The following is a 14,831-nucleotide window of genomic DNA, read 5'->3' as shown; positions in this document are numbered from 1 at the left end:
AACATATTAATCATTGAAATTGATTTACCCTGTGGGCCAATTCTTGAAGAGACAAAAAAGCCACAATTCTGAGATGATTAGACATGTAGTGTTTACTTGAGGACTTTTTACACTTTAGAAACTCTCAAACCACTAAACTGGCTTATTTCAGAACCTAAACTTTCTAGCAGCTTTTCTTTGGAGAAAAGACAAAAGACAATTTCCTGCCACACAGGGGTCAACCACAACTGATTTGTCCACAGTCAAGTTTCACTGGAATGGACAATTCAGTTGGTTCCTATGTTGATGCCTGCTTTTTACAATAATTAGACTAACACTCTCTTTTTTTTTAGTGGAGAAGTCTTCCCTTCAAATGGTGAGTCATCTAAAATGATTTGTGTAAGAATTGCCATATCCATGGAAAAGCCCATTAATCCCCATTGCAAACATCTGTTTTACTTAACTTTAGAAAACACCCTCATTTGTAGATTCTATGAACTTTCCAAACATGCCCATGAATAGCAGCAACTTCTCTCACTCATTTCAATTTATCGTGTTCTTATAATACAAAGAATTTCCAAGAGATAGGTAGAGAGTACTCCAATATGAGGAAAACTAAGAGTTGCCCAAGAAAAACAAGTGATCAATTAAAAATTGCCATAATAATCCAGACTCAAAGTAAGGTTGTGTCTTGGATAACATGACAAAACATCCATCTAACATCACAATAAATTCTTAAACTAGATGACCTTACTAGTGTATTAATTATATACTAGATTTCTTTTACCCTAACTGCAAATATATTAAAAATTATTTCTTCAGTACTTTCTCTTTCCCCTAGTGGTGGCATTTAAGACTGAGTAACACTATTTAGCACTCAGTAATTCAGAGCATATAAAAAGGCTTTAGGAAAATTGCAACAGTGGATTCATTTTCCATATACCATTTGATGGGATGAAGTCTCCTTTGGGGGATATCGGTAAACAGAACATTTTTCCTTATCAAGTTACCGCTTTCTGGTCTCATTATGGACAGTTAATTCCCAAATCTTATGTAGGCCCGGATTTTCTTGGCAAACTCTTGAGCTACCAGCACACAGTACATTTATTTCATCTGTCTTCTTTTTGCAGTGAGGACCATGCCTCTCTCTCTTATGTTCCCAGATGGGTATATGAAAGAGAAATTTCCAAAGCCAAAAAATTTTCTTGGCATTGTGTAACTCCTGTTCCCCACCCTCCTCCACCCCACCAACTCACCACCCCCCCCCCCCCCCCCAATTTCCCAAAGCCAAATAAAAAAATAAAAAAAAAAAAAAAAAAAAGTCAAGTCTTGAAAATTCTCTCTCTTCTCAAGAGGTGTACTGAGCCTCAGTTTGAAAAGATCCTGATGATGGGCTGAAGAACAGAACAGAATAGGTGACAGGTTTTTATGCAGGAGGTATGTAATCTTATCACTGTGGGGTATAATTTATCTGGACATCATATGCTCTCTGCTGAGGACTGATTCACCCAGATCCAAAGAAGTTGGCCTTCTGGGAGTCCCCTGAAGCATAAATAATGTTTGTAACCATGAAGAATTTCCCCCCTATATGGTAGGGGCAAATGCTGTGGTGTCATCTTGGGGACTTTGATGATTTTAGCTGAGCTCTCTTATGCTGGGCCCAGGCCCCAGACAGTTTCTTCACTCTCATCCTCTTGTTTGGCAGCTGAAGAGACGGATGCTTTGGAATTCATTTTACAAACAGGACGTAAAAGGCCATTACAACACAGGCGATTGCCACAGCAGCGTGCAGCCTGGTTCCAATCACAGCGGCTGGCAGACAAAAGTAAAAAGAGAAAAGAAATCACACCCTGCCTTTCATCTAAGTCCTCATTTCAAGGTGGTATTTTGAAATCTCTAGTCACGATGAAGAGACCTATCAAGGTTCTCAAGAACCCACCCAGGGATGCATTTAAATACTAGCCATAAGCCATAGATTCTAGGTGAATACACTGTTTTTATTTTGTATTTTTTGTAATTTGTATTTTGTTCTATTTTGAAAAAAGATTTAAGTAGGTAGGATATACCCTTAATAAAAAGTAAAAAAAGCATCTGAGTTAATGAACTCAGTCTTTTTTTTTTTTTTTTTAAGATTTTATTTATTTATTTGATAGAGAGAGACACGAGAGAGAGAGAGAGAGAGAGAGAGAGGGAACAGAAGCAGGGGGAGTGGGAGAGGGAAAAGCAGGCTTCCCGCCAAGCAGGGAGCCCGATGCCGGGCTCAATCCCAGGAGGCTGGGATCATGGCCTAAGCCAAAGGCAGATGCCCAACGACTGAGCCACCCAGGCGCCCCAATGAACTCAGTCTTAAAAGAGACTCCAATATATTCTTTTCTGAAAGTCAGAAAAACTTTTCATTGGGAAGAAATTCCAACAGTTCTAGGCCAGTGTAAACTGCTTTTATTTAGATGCTTTTACCCCACGGAGAATATTAAAATTACCTTGATGCTAAAATAAACTTATGTAAAAGTGGAACCAAACACACTGCAGGCCAATCCCCCTCCCCCCAACACTTAGTAGCACCCCACTGTCCAGGGATGATTATACCTTTGTAAAACACACCCCAAACTCCCTTCTTCTCTGATAGCAGCCAGGTTTTGAGACGAGGTACCTTCTTGAAGTAAGCACAGGTGCAAACAAAGAGCAAACCAAACACCAGAATCCCATCCAAGGAGTACACTGTTACAGAAAGAAAAAAAAAAAACACATATACACCTTTGGTACAAGTCTAGCTTGCGACAGGTGATCCCATTTGAGAACTCCAAAGAGAACAGAATGATATAATATCAAGATGCTAAAATCAACTAGCAATGCCAACACTTGACAAGATTGAGCCAAAATCCTGGGACTAACAAAGTTACTTCATTGTTCCCCAAATTGCTTGGAGACAACCCCCTTAGAAAGATTTCACTGCACCCTCTCCTCCCCTTTCAAGAGCTATAAGTCCTGAGAAGAGTGCATCACAAATCAGTCTCCCAGAAATGGTCAGTGTTGGTAAAAGTTTGAGAGAGGCGTAAGAATCCTTGGAGCCTGAGCTGAGGAAAGTACCCATGTTGCTATTATCAGTCACTCATGCGATAAAGGAGAGCCAGATGTTTAGCCAAGTCTCTCAAATCTGCCTTTGTTGAAGAATATGTTAAGGCAAAAACTAAAGCTTAATTGGAAATAGCAAGAGTTAGAGTTCATAAAACTACAATTTTCCTATGCTTATCTTACACCTCATGCACAATACTCTACTTACAAACCAAATTTCAGCTAGAATAACAGATTGTTGTTAAAAAAAAAAAGTATCTGAGGTATCAACATAGAACAATTGTGGAAAAAAGCGTTAAACAATTAGTTCTTTTTCTTGCATATGTAAAACAAGCTATTTCTTGTACATGTAAGCACAATGAAGCACCTAACTGGAAAAAAAAAAAATTCAGACCATAAAAGGAGGGAAGGTAACTAAAATTTACTCGGTGATTATTACGTATCAGACTGCTTTCTTATTTCCTGGCTCGGATGATTTCTTCCTCCAGTGATGTTCCTTCTGGTACTGTGCTTAGTAACTTCAGACCTGTGACTTGCCCAGGAAGCTTCAAAAGGCTATTTTACATAATCAGTAGCTGCCAGTTCCGCACCACTGTTATCTCCCTCTCTCCAGTAAAACTATCTCATAGCCAGCTGTCACATGAGAAAGGGTCCAGTAAATTAACACATACATGCAATTCTTATGATGAATGACAGTTTAATATATTCTTTTACTTTCATAAGTTCTTGCAGACAATGCCAAAATTTACAAGGAGGTGAAATTTGAGTCTCCACTGCCAGGCTTATGGAAAAGGTACTTCTAAGAAATACCTTCCTATGCCCCTCAAATCATACTAGGAGGCCTTCCCTTCTTTCTTGTAAAGCTGACTCTAAAGACCATAAAAGTCCTGCTTCCTGCACCACCCTGGAATTCGGCAATCATGTCTATAAAGTGTTTGAAGGCGTCTGGAAAATTAGGTCGGATAAACAGGGTTGCAACTGCCACATCTTTTAGAAGAGGCAGTGTCTAAACTCAACCCCTGCAACACCAGCCAGGATCTCCAGATGGGATCACTCTCAGGCAGGACTTTAGAATCAAACAAGAGAAAGCTTTCTGGCTTTTTTTTTTTTTTTTTCCCCAAAACAAGAACTTTGTTTAAAGGTCTACATTCGCCTCCAAAAAGTGTGAGACTTGACACTCTCTGTGATTTTTTGGTCCTCCCAACGAAGCTACAGTCCGAAAGTATGAAAACGTAGGGGCTGAGAGGAGGATCCTCTCTCTTCCCTGGTGCAAAAGCAATAGTTCAACTGGGACTGGCCTGCCCAGAAGTCTCGCAAGGGCTAGAACGAACTTTTAGAAAGGGGGAAGAGAAAGCACAGACTTTCTCTTCCTAAGGACTGAGGACTCGTGTGGAGTGTGGAGACGAAAGGCACTGGTATTTCTAAATGGGCACTGGACGGAGGAACCGCGGAAGGGTATAGGGAACAAGGGTTGGGGCACTGAAAGACCATGGTGGGGCTGGGTTGGGAGGGGGCGGGGAGAATGGCCACGTCAGTCCCGGCCCCGCCCGCCACGTTTCTCCTCGTCCTTTACTCCCATTCTCCACTCTGGGTATTGGCTCTCACCGTTCGTCATGGCGGCTGGGCCCGGGCCTGGCTAGGGGTTCCGGGATCAGCTGTGAGTGGTATCCGTGAAGACTGGAGAACCCAGCTCCGTGTTGACACTTCCCTATCGGGGCCGCAGCGACGGGTAGAAGGCGTTGTACGCAGGCGCAAGGGCAGAGAGGCGAGCGCCGAATGCACTCAGGAGTGGCTAGCAGATTGCGGAGCTAGGGGACTCGTATGGGCGGTGCCTGCTGTGTACACATGCGTGAAAAGAGGGCTTTCCGGGAGGCTTCTGAAGTGGCCATGGTAACCACATTTTTCTGGGTGTCTTTGCGGCAGTAGCGCGGGGGCCTAACCTGACCTGTTCATGTCGGTGAATTTGGATAGGTAAAGGCTTGCAGCTTTGCACTTTTTTCCTGCGCTGTGACAGCTAGTGTGTGTGTAAGCCGCAACCTTCCTGCGACGGAAAGGTCTCGGTCCTGGGATTCCAATTAAGAGAACCCTTGACAGGGCGCCTGGGTGGCTCAGTGGGTTAAAGCCCCTGCCTTTGGCTCAGGTCATGATCCCAGAATCCTGTGATCGAGTCCCACATAGGGCTCTCTGCTCCGCGAGGAGCCTGCTTTCTCCTCTCTCTCTGCCTGCCTTCCTCTCTGCCTACTTGTGATCTCTGTCAAATAAATAAAATCTTAAAAAATTAAAAAAGAAAAAAGAGAGAACTCTTGACAGCAGGGCTCATAAGGCCTCCAGACTTGCTTTTGGTGCGCTGCCCTTTCTTACCTTTACTTCTTTTATTTTCCTTCTTTCTTTTTTTCTCTTTCTTTCTTCCCTTTTGCTACTGGGTATGCCAGAATTTTTTCTCCAGTTTTATTGAGAAATAATTGACCTACATCACTTTATCACTTCTTTCTTACTCCTTATGGAAATCAGAATAGTTAGGCTCTGAACTCTCGGAATGAAATAAGAAACATTATAACAGAAACAAGTCACATATTTCAGTCCCTAAAGCTCCACTCTATCGGGAAACATACAGATAAGTGCCTGTTTCTGTGGATTTTCCTTTAAACTTTCAGGAGAGGCTCAATACTCTGTTGTATTTAGTTAAATGCTGGGGTCACCTTGGACAGTTTAACCAGAAATCGGGGATATCGAGACAGCGCTTTTCACAAAACTTTCACAAGCTGAGGAAAGATATCTACAGCCTAATGATGGGGGTAGAGTGGAGGAGACAAAGCCGCAGGTTGCATTTTGTAATTCAAAATTTTAATTGGGCACAACTCGACCTGCTTTATTAAAATGCACGGGGCGCCTGGGTGGCTCAGTCGCTGAAGCCTCCGCTTCTTGGTTCGGGCTCAGGTTACTGTCTAGGGTCCTGGGATGGAGCCTGGGTGGGGCTCCTGCTCACTGGGGAGTCTGCTTGTCTCCCTTTCCCTCTGCCCACTCCCCCCCCCCCCATGCTTGCTCGGGCGCTCTGTCTCTCAAATAAAAAAATAAAACGTGGCGAGAGTGCAACTCAATCTTCCGAGGCCGAAATTTTAAGTAAGGTTCCCAGTGATTTGACAAGGTCCTAAAAGAACTAAATGCCCCTCTTGTTGCAATGCCATCTGCTGACTGCAGCCCGCTTAGTTACAGGGAAAAAAGCTCCCAAAATGTCTCCTTCAAAGAGCCGAAGTGGAAAGGCAAGCCACAAGAAGTCTGATGCAACACAGACTCCTTGCAAAAATACACAGAAATGCTGGAGGGGGCGGGGAGGGAGACACAAAGGACAAAACGTAAGACAAGACCAGATATATTTATGCATATACACATACAAATCCTCCTGCCCAAATGAACTGCTCACAACCCTTCAAAAACAACATAAAAATCTGTAATTGTCTTAGCCTTTGAATTTTTCATCAATTGTTATCTAAATCAGCATCAACACTAATAATACCACTAGCAACTGACTGTTGATTCCCTGCACCCCACAGAGCCCAAACCAAGTCCTAAATAAATTCATGTTCACTAATTTGCATTGATCATGTAGCTCACCTTCAACTAAAAAATTTCTCCTCTTTTTTGGTTACTGTTGAACGGTGCTAGCCTCATTGATCTGCACCTAATTGTTGTCTTTACTCAAGTTTTTCCACCTAAATACAGATGTTCCTAAGAAACCTACACCCTCTTTTTCTCATTATTTACTCTCACTTGGTGACCTATTCTGTTCATGGTTTCAATTACTAGCTCTTTGCAGAGTTCTTAAGTTGATGTCCTAGCCAAGCTCCAATCTTAATTTCTAATAGATGTTCTGCTGAAATCTGAAATGTTAAAAGCCAAATGCAATTCCCCTCTGATTTCTCAGTTTCTATGATTAGTATTTTCCCCCCAATCACTAAAGTTTAAATTTGTCAGTTATCTTTGAGTCAATTAACTTTCTTCAAGATGTCATTCAGATTTTTCCCTTTTTTAAAAAAAAGATTTTACTTATTTATTTGACAGAGAGAGAGATCACAAGTAGGCAGAGAGGCAGACAGAGAGAGAGAGAGAGAGAGGGAGAGGGAGAAGCAAGCTCCCTGCTGAGCAGAGAGCCCAATGCGGGATTCAATCCCAGGACCCTGAGATCATGGCCAGAGCCCAAGGCAGAGGCTTAAACTACTGAGCCGCCTAGGTGCCCCCAGATTTTTCCCTTTTTAATCTCACAGCCATCATGTTAGTGATTTTACTATGTCAATCTTCTTTAAACATCAGTTTTATCCTCCAGTAGTGAAAACTTACATTCATATAATGTTTTGACATTTCCAAGCTACCACACCTTGTTGTGTGATCCTATTTAATCCTCACAAGTGCCTTATTACCCTATTTTGGAGATAAACTGAGGTTTAGGGTAAAACTACCCAGTGTCACACTCGAGCAATAGTTCTGGTCTTCTAAACTGAGGACTAGAAAATTTTGCTCAAAATCACAACTGTTGTATCCCGTAACAGCAAGCACTGGGTGCTAAATATTGTTTAACTCCTTATCCTGCTCTTCATGGCCTTCCGGTAGCACTTTGCGCTGTTCTCCCAGTGGTAGACTTTAGGCTTCAGGTTTGAAAAGACTTCGGTGTTCTTCAAATGTACTGTTTGCTTTCACAGTTTTTGCTCATGCCATTTGCTGTTTTAGTGATAACTTTATCTCCTCATTTTGTACTAGAAGGAAACCACTCCTTTTTTTTTTTTAAGATTTATTTATTTATTTTAGAGAGCGAGAGAAGACACAAGCAGGGGGAGGGACAGAAGGAGAGGGGAGACTCTTAAGCTGACTCTGACTGCCCACTGAGCACGGAGCCTGATTCAGGGCTCCATCCCACCACCCTGAGACCATGACCTGAGCTGAAATCAAGAGTTGGCCACTTCACTGACTGAGCCACTCAGGCACCTCAAAACCATTCCAATTTTTGTCACTCTGAAAGATAAGTCTTTTTCCCTGTCATTCTCAGAATTTACGAATAAATGTTTTTGTTTTGTTTTGTTTTGCTTTTTTTACAAATAAAGTTTAAGGACAAAGACATGACAGTTGAAGAGCTGAGAAGAGTGATTGATTAGTTGGCTAGTTACTATTTCAAAGGACAGTGATAGACCACAGTATCTTATTTTGATTAAGTAGTTATTTTATACTTTGCTCAGAATTTGCCCATTTCTGTTTCTTTTTTTTACATGTCTTTCTTCTTCCTACTCCTTCTTCCCATTCTTATATATTTATGTCCTCCTTTCTCTCTCTACCACATTTTTTCTTTTCCAGGTTCTATAAAGTAGTTTATCTTTTGATCGAATAAAACGAATCTCACCAGACTTTTGTTCCAAAATCTGTTATACCAAGAATTTTATATTTAAAAAATTAAATTCACGTTTTCTTTCTGTAAAATTGGGTTGTATTGGTTGCTCCTTTCTAGGGTCATTGAAGGATTAAATGAACTGTTTACAACAATACCTGGCATGAAGTAAGCATTCCATAAAGGCTAGGTATTACTGTTGCTCTTAATCATTTGTTTTAAAAAATATTAACCAGTGTCTACTATGTGCTGAGCACTTTGCTAGATTTTGCAGGAATAAAGGCAAAAATGAGTCCCTGCCCTCGAGAACAAACTGTATTGGAAAAGATAGATGAATGAACACATTTAATAGAGCACAGGCATTATGTATATAATGACATTAGCTTTGATCTTCATAACTGTTTTGCAGAATATTTTTCAAATGAGAAATCTGAAACTCAAAGAAGGCGCATGGGTCACATCACATGGCTAGTTAGGATCCAAACCCACGTCTGTCTGACTTCAGAGCTCCTTCCCCTTGTTTTCATCCTGCTTCAAATTGGGATGCTTTCCACTGATACTAATCTTTGATGGTTTTGTTCCAAGCATTAGTGTCTCTGTCATCCTGGAAAGCACCATATAGCCTTCCATCAGGCCAAAGCCTGGGCCTCGGGCTTTTGCAGCCAAACTGCAAGGAATAAATAGAGCCCCACTGACTGGGGACTCAGTTCAAACAGTCCCTTCTCAGTTCATTTCAGCCTCCACTGGAAGGCAGGCAGTTGTTGCCAAACACCTGTCAGTCAAGAACAGTGGCCTATTTGTTCGGGTTGTTGTGGTCACTGTGGTGAACATTAATCAGTCATGGGGACCATGACAATGGCATTCTGGTTTAACCAAAGAGTAAGTTCAGTCCCAAAGGGCCAGCTTGCAACAATAGCTTCATTTGAATTACAACATATTTGAAAAAGGATGTTAAACAGGCATTAATTTATGCTACAAATATTTATTCCAGGACTTCAGAGCCTAAGGAATGTACTAGCCTTTGGGAGCTCAAAGATGAATGAGAAACAGACTCCGTTTTTAATAAGATTTAGTAGACAAGAAAAGCTGTGTGTATAAATCACCAGAAAATAAAGTAGAAAGTGAGAAGTATTGAAAGAAAATGAAAATTAAGTGCTGTGGGAGAGTAAAAGAAAAAGTGCTTTCAGCTGGAGAGCCCAGGGGAGGCTTAGTGGAGGTGCAGAGATTTTAGCTGGGCTGGAAAGGCACGTGTAGCATTCCAATAAGAAGGTATTCTAGTGGGAAAGGAGTAGAGTGATCAAAAGCATGGAGATGGGAAGGCACAGGATAAATTTGGGGGGTAGAGCATGCTCTTGACTTTCTCCTTCACTGGCTAACTCCGTTTATCCCTCAGGTCTCAGCTCAAACCCTGCCTGCTCAAGGAAGGTATCTCTGACCTTCTTGGGTTGCCTTCCCCATCATAAACTATCAGAGCATACAATATCTATTCAGTTCATGTCCCCCTGCTACACTGTAAGGCTCATGAGCTTGGGACTGTGTATTTTCAATGTTTGCCATTTTATCCACAGTCCATTACCAATGTTGCACATTTTACAGGTGCTTGTGAAATATTTGTTGTGTGAATAATTGAATGTGGTCTTGTGGAACTGGAATCTAGAGTTCATGAAGGGGAACAGCAGAAGATGCTGCTGAAAGATAGGTTCTGGAATAAAAACAGCTGACACAGAATGTTGACTACCTGCCAGGTACAGTTCAAAGCACCTTCTGGGTGTTGACGCATCCAGGTGTCCTAATAACCTTAGAAGGTTAATAAATTATCTCTGTCTCACAGGTAAGGAAGGGATGTATTAAGAGGTCAAGTAAGTTGTCTCAAAAATAGCACAGCTGGTAAGTAGTACTGCTAGGATTTTTTTTGTTTTTTGAAAGAGAGAGAGTCTTTGTGTGTGCCAGCACATGCACTCTTGCACAAGATACTGGAAGGAGCAGAGCGGGAGAGAGAGAATCTTGAGCACATTTTGTGCTGAGTACTGAGCCCAACTCCGAGCTCCATCCCACAACCTTGTGATCATGACCTGAGCAGAAAGCAAGAGTGGGACGCTCAACTGACTGAGCTGCCCAGGTGCCCCAAGTACAGCTACGATTTTAAAACCGATTCATCTGACCCCAGAGCCTGCAAGTTTAACCAAAGGGTACAGGCATTCTTTGGTAAAGAAGCCGATGGTTAAGACTGCGCAAGATTATTGTGGAAATTCTGAAAGCCACTTTAAAAAAAAAATGACACTATCTCACTCAGCCCCAAACAGGGAGTGGCACTGTAGAAGTCTGTATACTAGGATGGAGGGGAAGGAGTGGGGTGGGGTGGAGGGTGGAAGCAGAATGAGGGTGAGACTGCTTAGCTTCTCTTGGATTTGGGGTATTTGGGACTACCTGCCTGCCTTCTCCTATCCCATCCTAATACATGCCTCAAGCCCATTACCCAGCCTCTTGTTTTCCTCATTTCTGATAGTCCCTCCCACTGCCTTTCTGTCCAAATTTTTCTCCCACAACTCAGCTCTACTGCTCCCTCCTATCAGCTACTGCTGTCTGCCTCTGTGCTGACTCCATTCTTTTGGGAACAAATCTCTTTTGTCATTAACCTTTCCTTTAGAAGCTCATTCCACCTTTTGTCCCCCCCATAATGAAAACCTGACTTTTTCTAGCAGTTAGCTAAGCGTCCAACACAAATTCACAGCTTTACTCATTCGGTAATCATTTATTCAAAGATCACTTTCCTTAATCCTTCTGCCCTTTAAGGCTATTTTCATCTGTTTGCTTTTCTACCCTTCACTGTCCAACTATACGCTCATTCCTTAATCTCTTATAATCTGGCTTCTGTCTTCACTAGTGTCCTGGAACTATTTTGTCCAGATTATTCTACCACTTCCTAATTGTCAGACCCAAGGTCTCATCTTAAATCTCTTAAACTCTTAATCTCTGTGGCATAGAGCATTCCTGACCACTTGCTTCTTTTTGGAAAATTTTCTCTTTTAGCTCTCAAAATATGTTCTTTTCCTCCTTATCTTTCTTCTTTATCTTTTCCTACTATTAAAAATGATTAAGAGATTTAGGAAAAGGCCTTGGATTTGAATACTTCATGAAGCGGACAGTCTTGAAGAACTGCAAAATGGGGTGGAGGGCAGAACGCTTTTATAGGATAAAGAATAAAGCAAAAGAAAGAGAAAAATGAATATATTGGATTGGCTGGCTGATAGTCAACCTTGTTGGAAGTAAGAAAGCCCAGAATTGGCCTGGCATTTGGGGATTGGCTAAGGAGTATGCTGCATTTCTGGTCAAACAGAGCAATTGAGTTTCCATTTGCTGATACGGCATCTGGGGTAGGAAAGGCTCCATTGTGGGTCTAGAAATTTCTTTCAACACTACCTCTTAGACCATTCTGTCTTTTCTGTTTCTTTCTTTCTTTCTTTCTTTTTTAAAAGATTTTATTTATTTATTTATTTGACAGAGAGAGAGATCACAAGTAGGCAGAGAGGCAGGCATGGGAGGGTGCAGGGAAGCAGGCTCCCCACTGAGCAGAGAGCCTGACGCAGGGCTCAATCCCAGGACCCTGAGATCATGACCTGAGCCGAAGGCAGAGGCTTAACCCACTGAGCCACCCACGTGCCCATGTCTTTTCTGTTTCTTGATGTACCATTTCTAAGGATCTGCTCTGTGCCCCCCTTCTCTCTTGCCTTAGTTGCTATGCAGTGTTTAAACTGTCACCTTTGTGTTGATGTCTTCCACTCCGTTTTCTTTGGTCCTAATTTCTCTGTGGCTTTCCAGGTCTACATGTCCGTCTGTCTATAGGACATCTCTAGACTCTTAAGACTGAGCTCATTTTCTTCCCCCACCCCAATAGCTTTCCCATTTTACTTTCCAATTTATATTAATAACATTCCATCTATCTGGATATAAATCTCTCTCTCCGTAGCTCTCAGATTGATTCAGACACAAAGTCCTGTAAATTCTACCTCCTAAATTTCCTTCTATTTAATTCAGGTTCTAATCATCTCTCATCCTAGGTCTCCCCGCTGAAGTGATTTTTTTTTAAAGATTTTATTTATTTATTTGATGTACAGAGATCACAAGTAGGCAGAGAGATAGGCAGAGAGAGAGGAGGAAGCAGGCTCCCCGCTGAGGAGAGAGCCCGATTCGGGGCGTTTGATTTTTTTTTTTTTTTTTTTTTAAAGATAGGGTCATGTGTCTCTTCTGCTGAAAGACCTCCCAGGAGCTCTGCAGTGTGAAATTCAGTCTCTGGAGAGAAAATGCCAGGCCTTTCACACTCTAACTCCAGCTTCATTCCAGCCTCATTTCCTGCATCCCCACCTAACAAACTGGGCTCTGGTGGCTCTGGTAATTCACCTGAAACAATTCATTGAAGCATACAATTACTTTTCACTTTCTGTGCTTTATTTCTGCTCTGCTCATAACTGCATTTTTTTATCTTTTATATTTTGGATCTCAGGTTCAGAAGGCTGAATTATTGATGCTCTGCAGTTCATGACATACTAATGTAATTGGCCTTCTAAAGTCCTTCACCTGTTACTTATCTGTGCATTTACCCACGACCTTTCAATGTATTTTATGTCTATGTCTATGGTTTTTTAATTTGTTCCTGTAAAATATCTACTTTTTGCATGTCTCTATATTTAATTTACATTATAGATCTCATTGTGTTTCTTTTTAAATTTAGCGCTATGTTTCTAAGCTCCGTCCACATTGTCAATCTATTACTTCTGATTGATGCATAATCATTCTTGGTGTCCACCCAGCACATTTTATCTGTGCATTGATAACGGACACTCTGAATGTTTTTTACCTCAACTCCCAGACAAGGCCAGAGTTTCATCACTATCTAACACAGCAATTCTCAACCCTATCAGACTCAACAATATTCCTTAAATAGCAAAAGTATTATGTCTCCTTTATTATTCTGAAATGACATTCACAGATCGTATGACCTACTGTGGTAGGCAGCCTCTCAGAGAACTCCAACGATATCTGCCTCCTGGTGTACTCATCCTTGTGTAATCCCCTCTCCTTGACTGTAGGCTGCATTTAATTGAATTCTCTTAAATAGAATAGGACAGAAGTGATGGGATGCCACCTATAGGGTTAGGTTACCAAAAACCAAACCAAACCAAAACAACAACAACAAAAAAACCCCTGTGACTTCTGTCTTGGGCGTTCCTAATTCTCTTCCTCATCTGTGCTGAGAGAAGCAGCTGCCATGTTGTAAGCTGCCATTTGGAGAGGACCATGTAGCAAGAAACTGAGGGAGGCCTCTGGCAATAGCCAGTGGAGAACTGAGGCCCTTAGTCTAACAACCTGAAGGGACTGAATCCTGTGGACAACCATGTAAGTGATTTGGGAGGTGGATCTTTCCCCATTAATACCTCAGACAAGACTGCAGCCCCAGCCAAACACCCTGCCAGCACCATAAGCAACCTTGAGCTAGCTGAACTGCACCCAGCTAACCTGCACCCAAATTCCTGACCCACAGAAAATGTGTGATAAATGTTTGTTTTAAACCACTAAATTTAGGGATACTTTATTACAGAACAACAAATAACAAATATACTTAACTATCCAATAATTTAAAAATAATATATAATGCCCTATTGTAGTATAAAGATAAAATATAGATAGAGAATTATAATATGTGTTTCAAGATATGAATGCTCAGGCATGACTACACTAGAAGGTATAATGGTTCCAGATGCTTGCACCTATCTGTAGAATGACTACGAATGCAGGAGCTACAAATGCAGAAGGACTCAAGTCCTTGGTCTACTCAAATTATTACAAGTGATGGTGACATTATTTCCTGAAATGATGCATAGTTCTTGGTAAGTTCCAAACATAAGAAAGTACAATATCCCTTCAGTTTTAGGGTACTTACTATTTTGGGAAAAACTGTCAGTTCATTCCTCCCTGTGTCTTTCTTCTTTACTTTCACAAAGAACATTCACCTAATGCGGGTTTCTTTTCCCACACCAAACGTTCTGTGACGCCAGCTGGTGTCCTACAATCTAACTCAATTCTGACACTACCTACCTGGAGATAGTGTTATATCCCATGGGCTAAGGGCTCAGTCCCACAAGACTGCCTCCCACTTTAGATGCCAATCACAAGTAGTAGGTCCCAGGTTACCCATATGTCTGTCCAACTTGGCTACAAACCAGAGGTTCCCATGACTTCCTCCCCACCTGGATTTATTTGCTAGAACAGGTCACAGAACCCACGGAAATATTACTTAGATGAACAGCCAGATGATGAGAGTGAGGTCTGGGAGGGTGCTAAGTGAAGAGCTTCTGTCCCTGTGGAGCTGGGGGTGTGTCATTTTCTCCATAGGTGGATGTGTTCCCCAACC

The 14,831-nt window shown here is 41.7% G+C and overlaps 1 protein-coding gene across 1 annotated transcript; it reads right to left on the bottom strand.

Annotated features, from left to right (window-relative positions):
- Nucleotides 1-1,306: 1,306 nt before the first annotated feature.
- On the bottom strand, nt 1,307-4,872 carry LOC111143358 (transmembrane protein 167B). The gene is made up of 3 exons (XM_022497050.1): nt 4,657-4,872; nt 2,566-2,697; nt 1,307-1,791 (listed from the first exon to the last, which is right to left on the bottom strand). Exons 1-3 carry the CDS (start codon nt 4,664-4,666, stop codon nt 1,709-1,711), a joined length of 225 nt encoding a protein of 74 aa, XP_022352758.1. The 5' UTR covers nt 4,667-4,872; the 3' UTR covers nt 1,307-1,708.
- Between the last annotated feature and the right edge of the window lie 9,959 nt (nt 4,873-14,831).

This window comes from Enhydra lutris, unplaced genomic scaffold (assembly GCF_002288905.1).
Source record: "Enhydra lutris kenyoni isolate GAN:26980312 unplaced genomic scaffold, ASM228890v2 scaffoldscaffold9, whole genome shotgun sequence".
In the NCBI taxonomy this organism is placed as follows: Eukaryota; Metazoa; Chordata; class Mammalia; order Carnivora; family Mustelidae; genus Enhydra; species Enhydra lutris.
Note: the sequence above shows the minus strand (reverse complement) of the source record. Positions and strands in the feature narration are given on the sequence as shown.

Bases quoted from the DNA above. Each gene is read 5' to 3' on its own strand.
- LOC111143358 (XM_022497050.1), bottom strand. The intron at 1,792-2,565 runs GTATAATCATCC...TTTGTCTGCCAG, and splicing joins TTGGGGTGTGTTTTACAAAG to CCGCTGTGATTGGAACCAGG.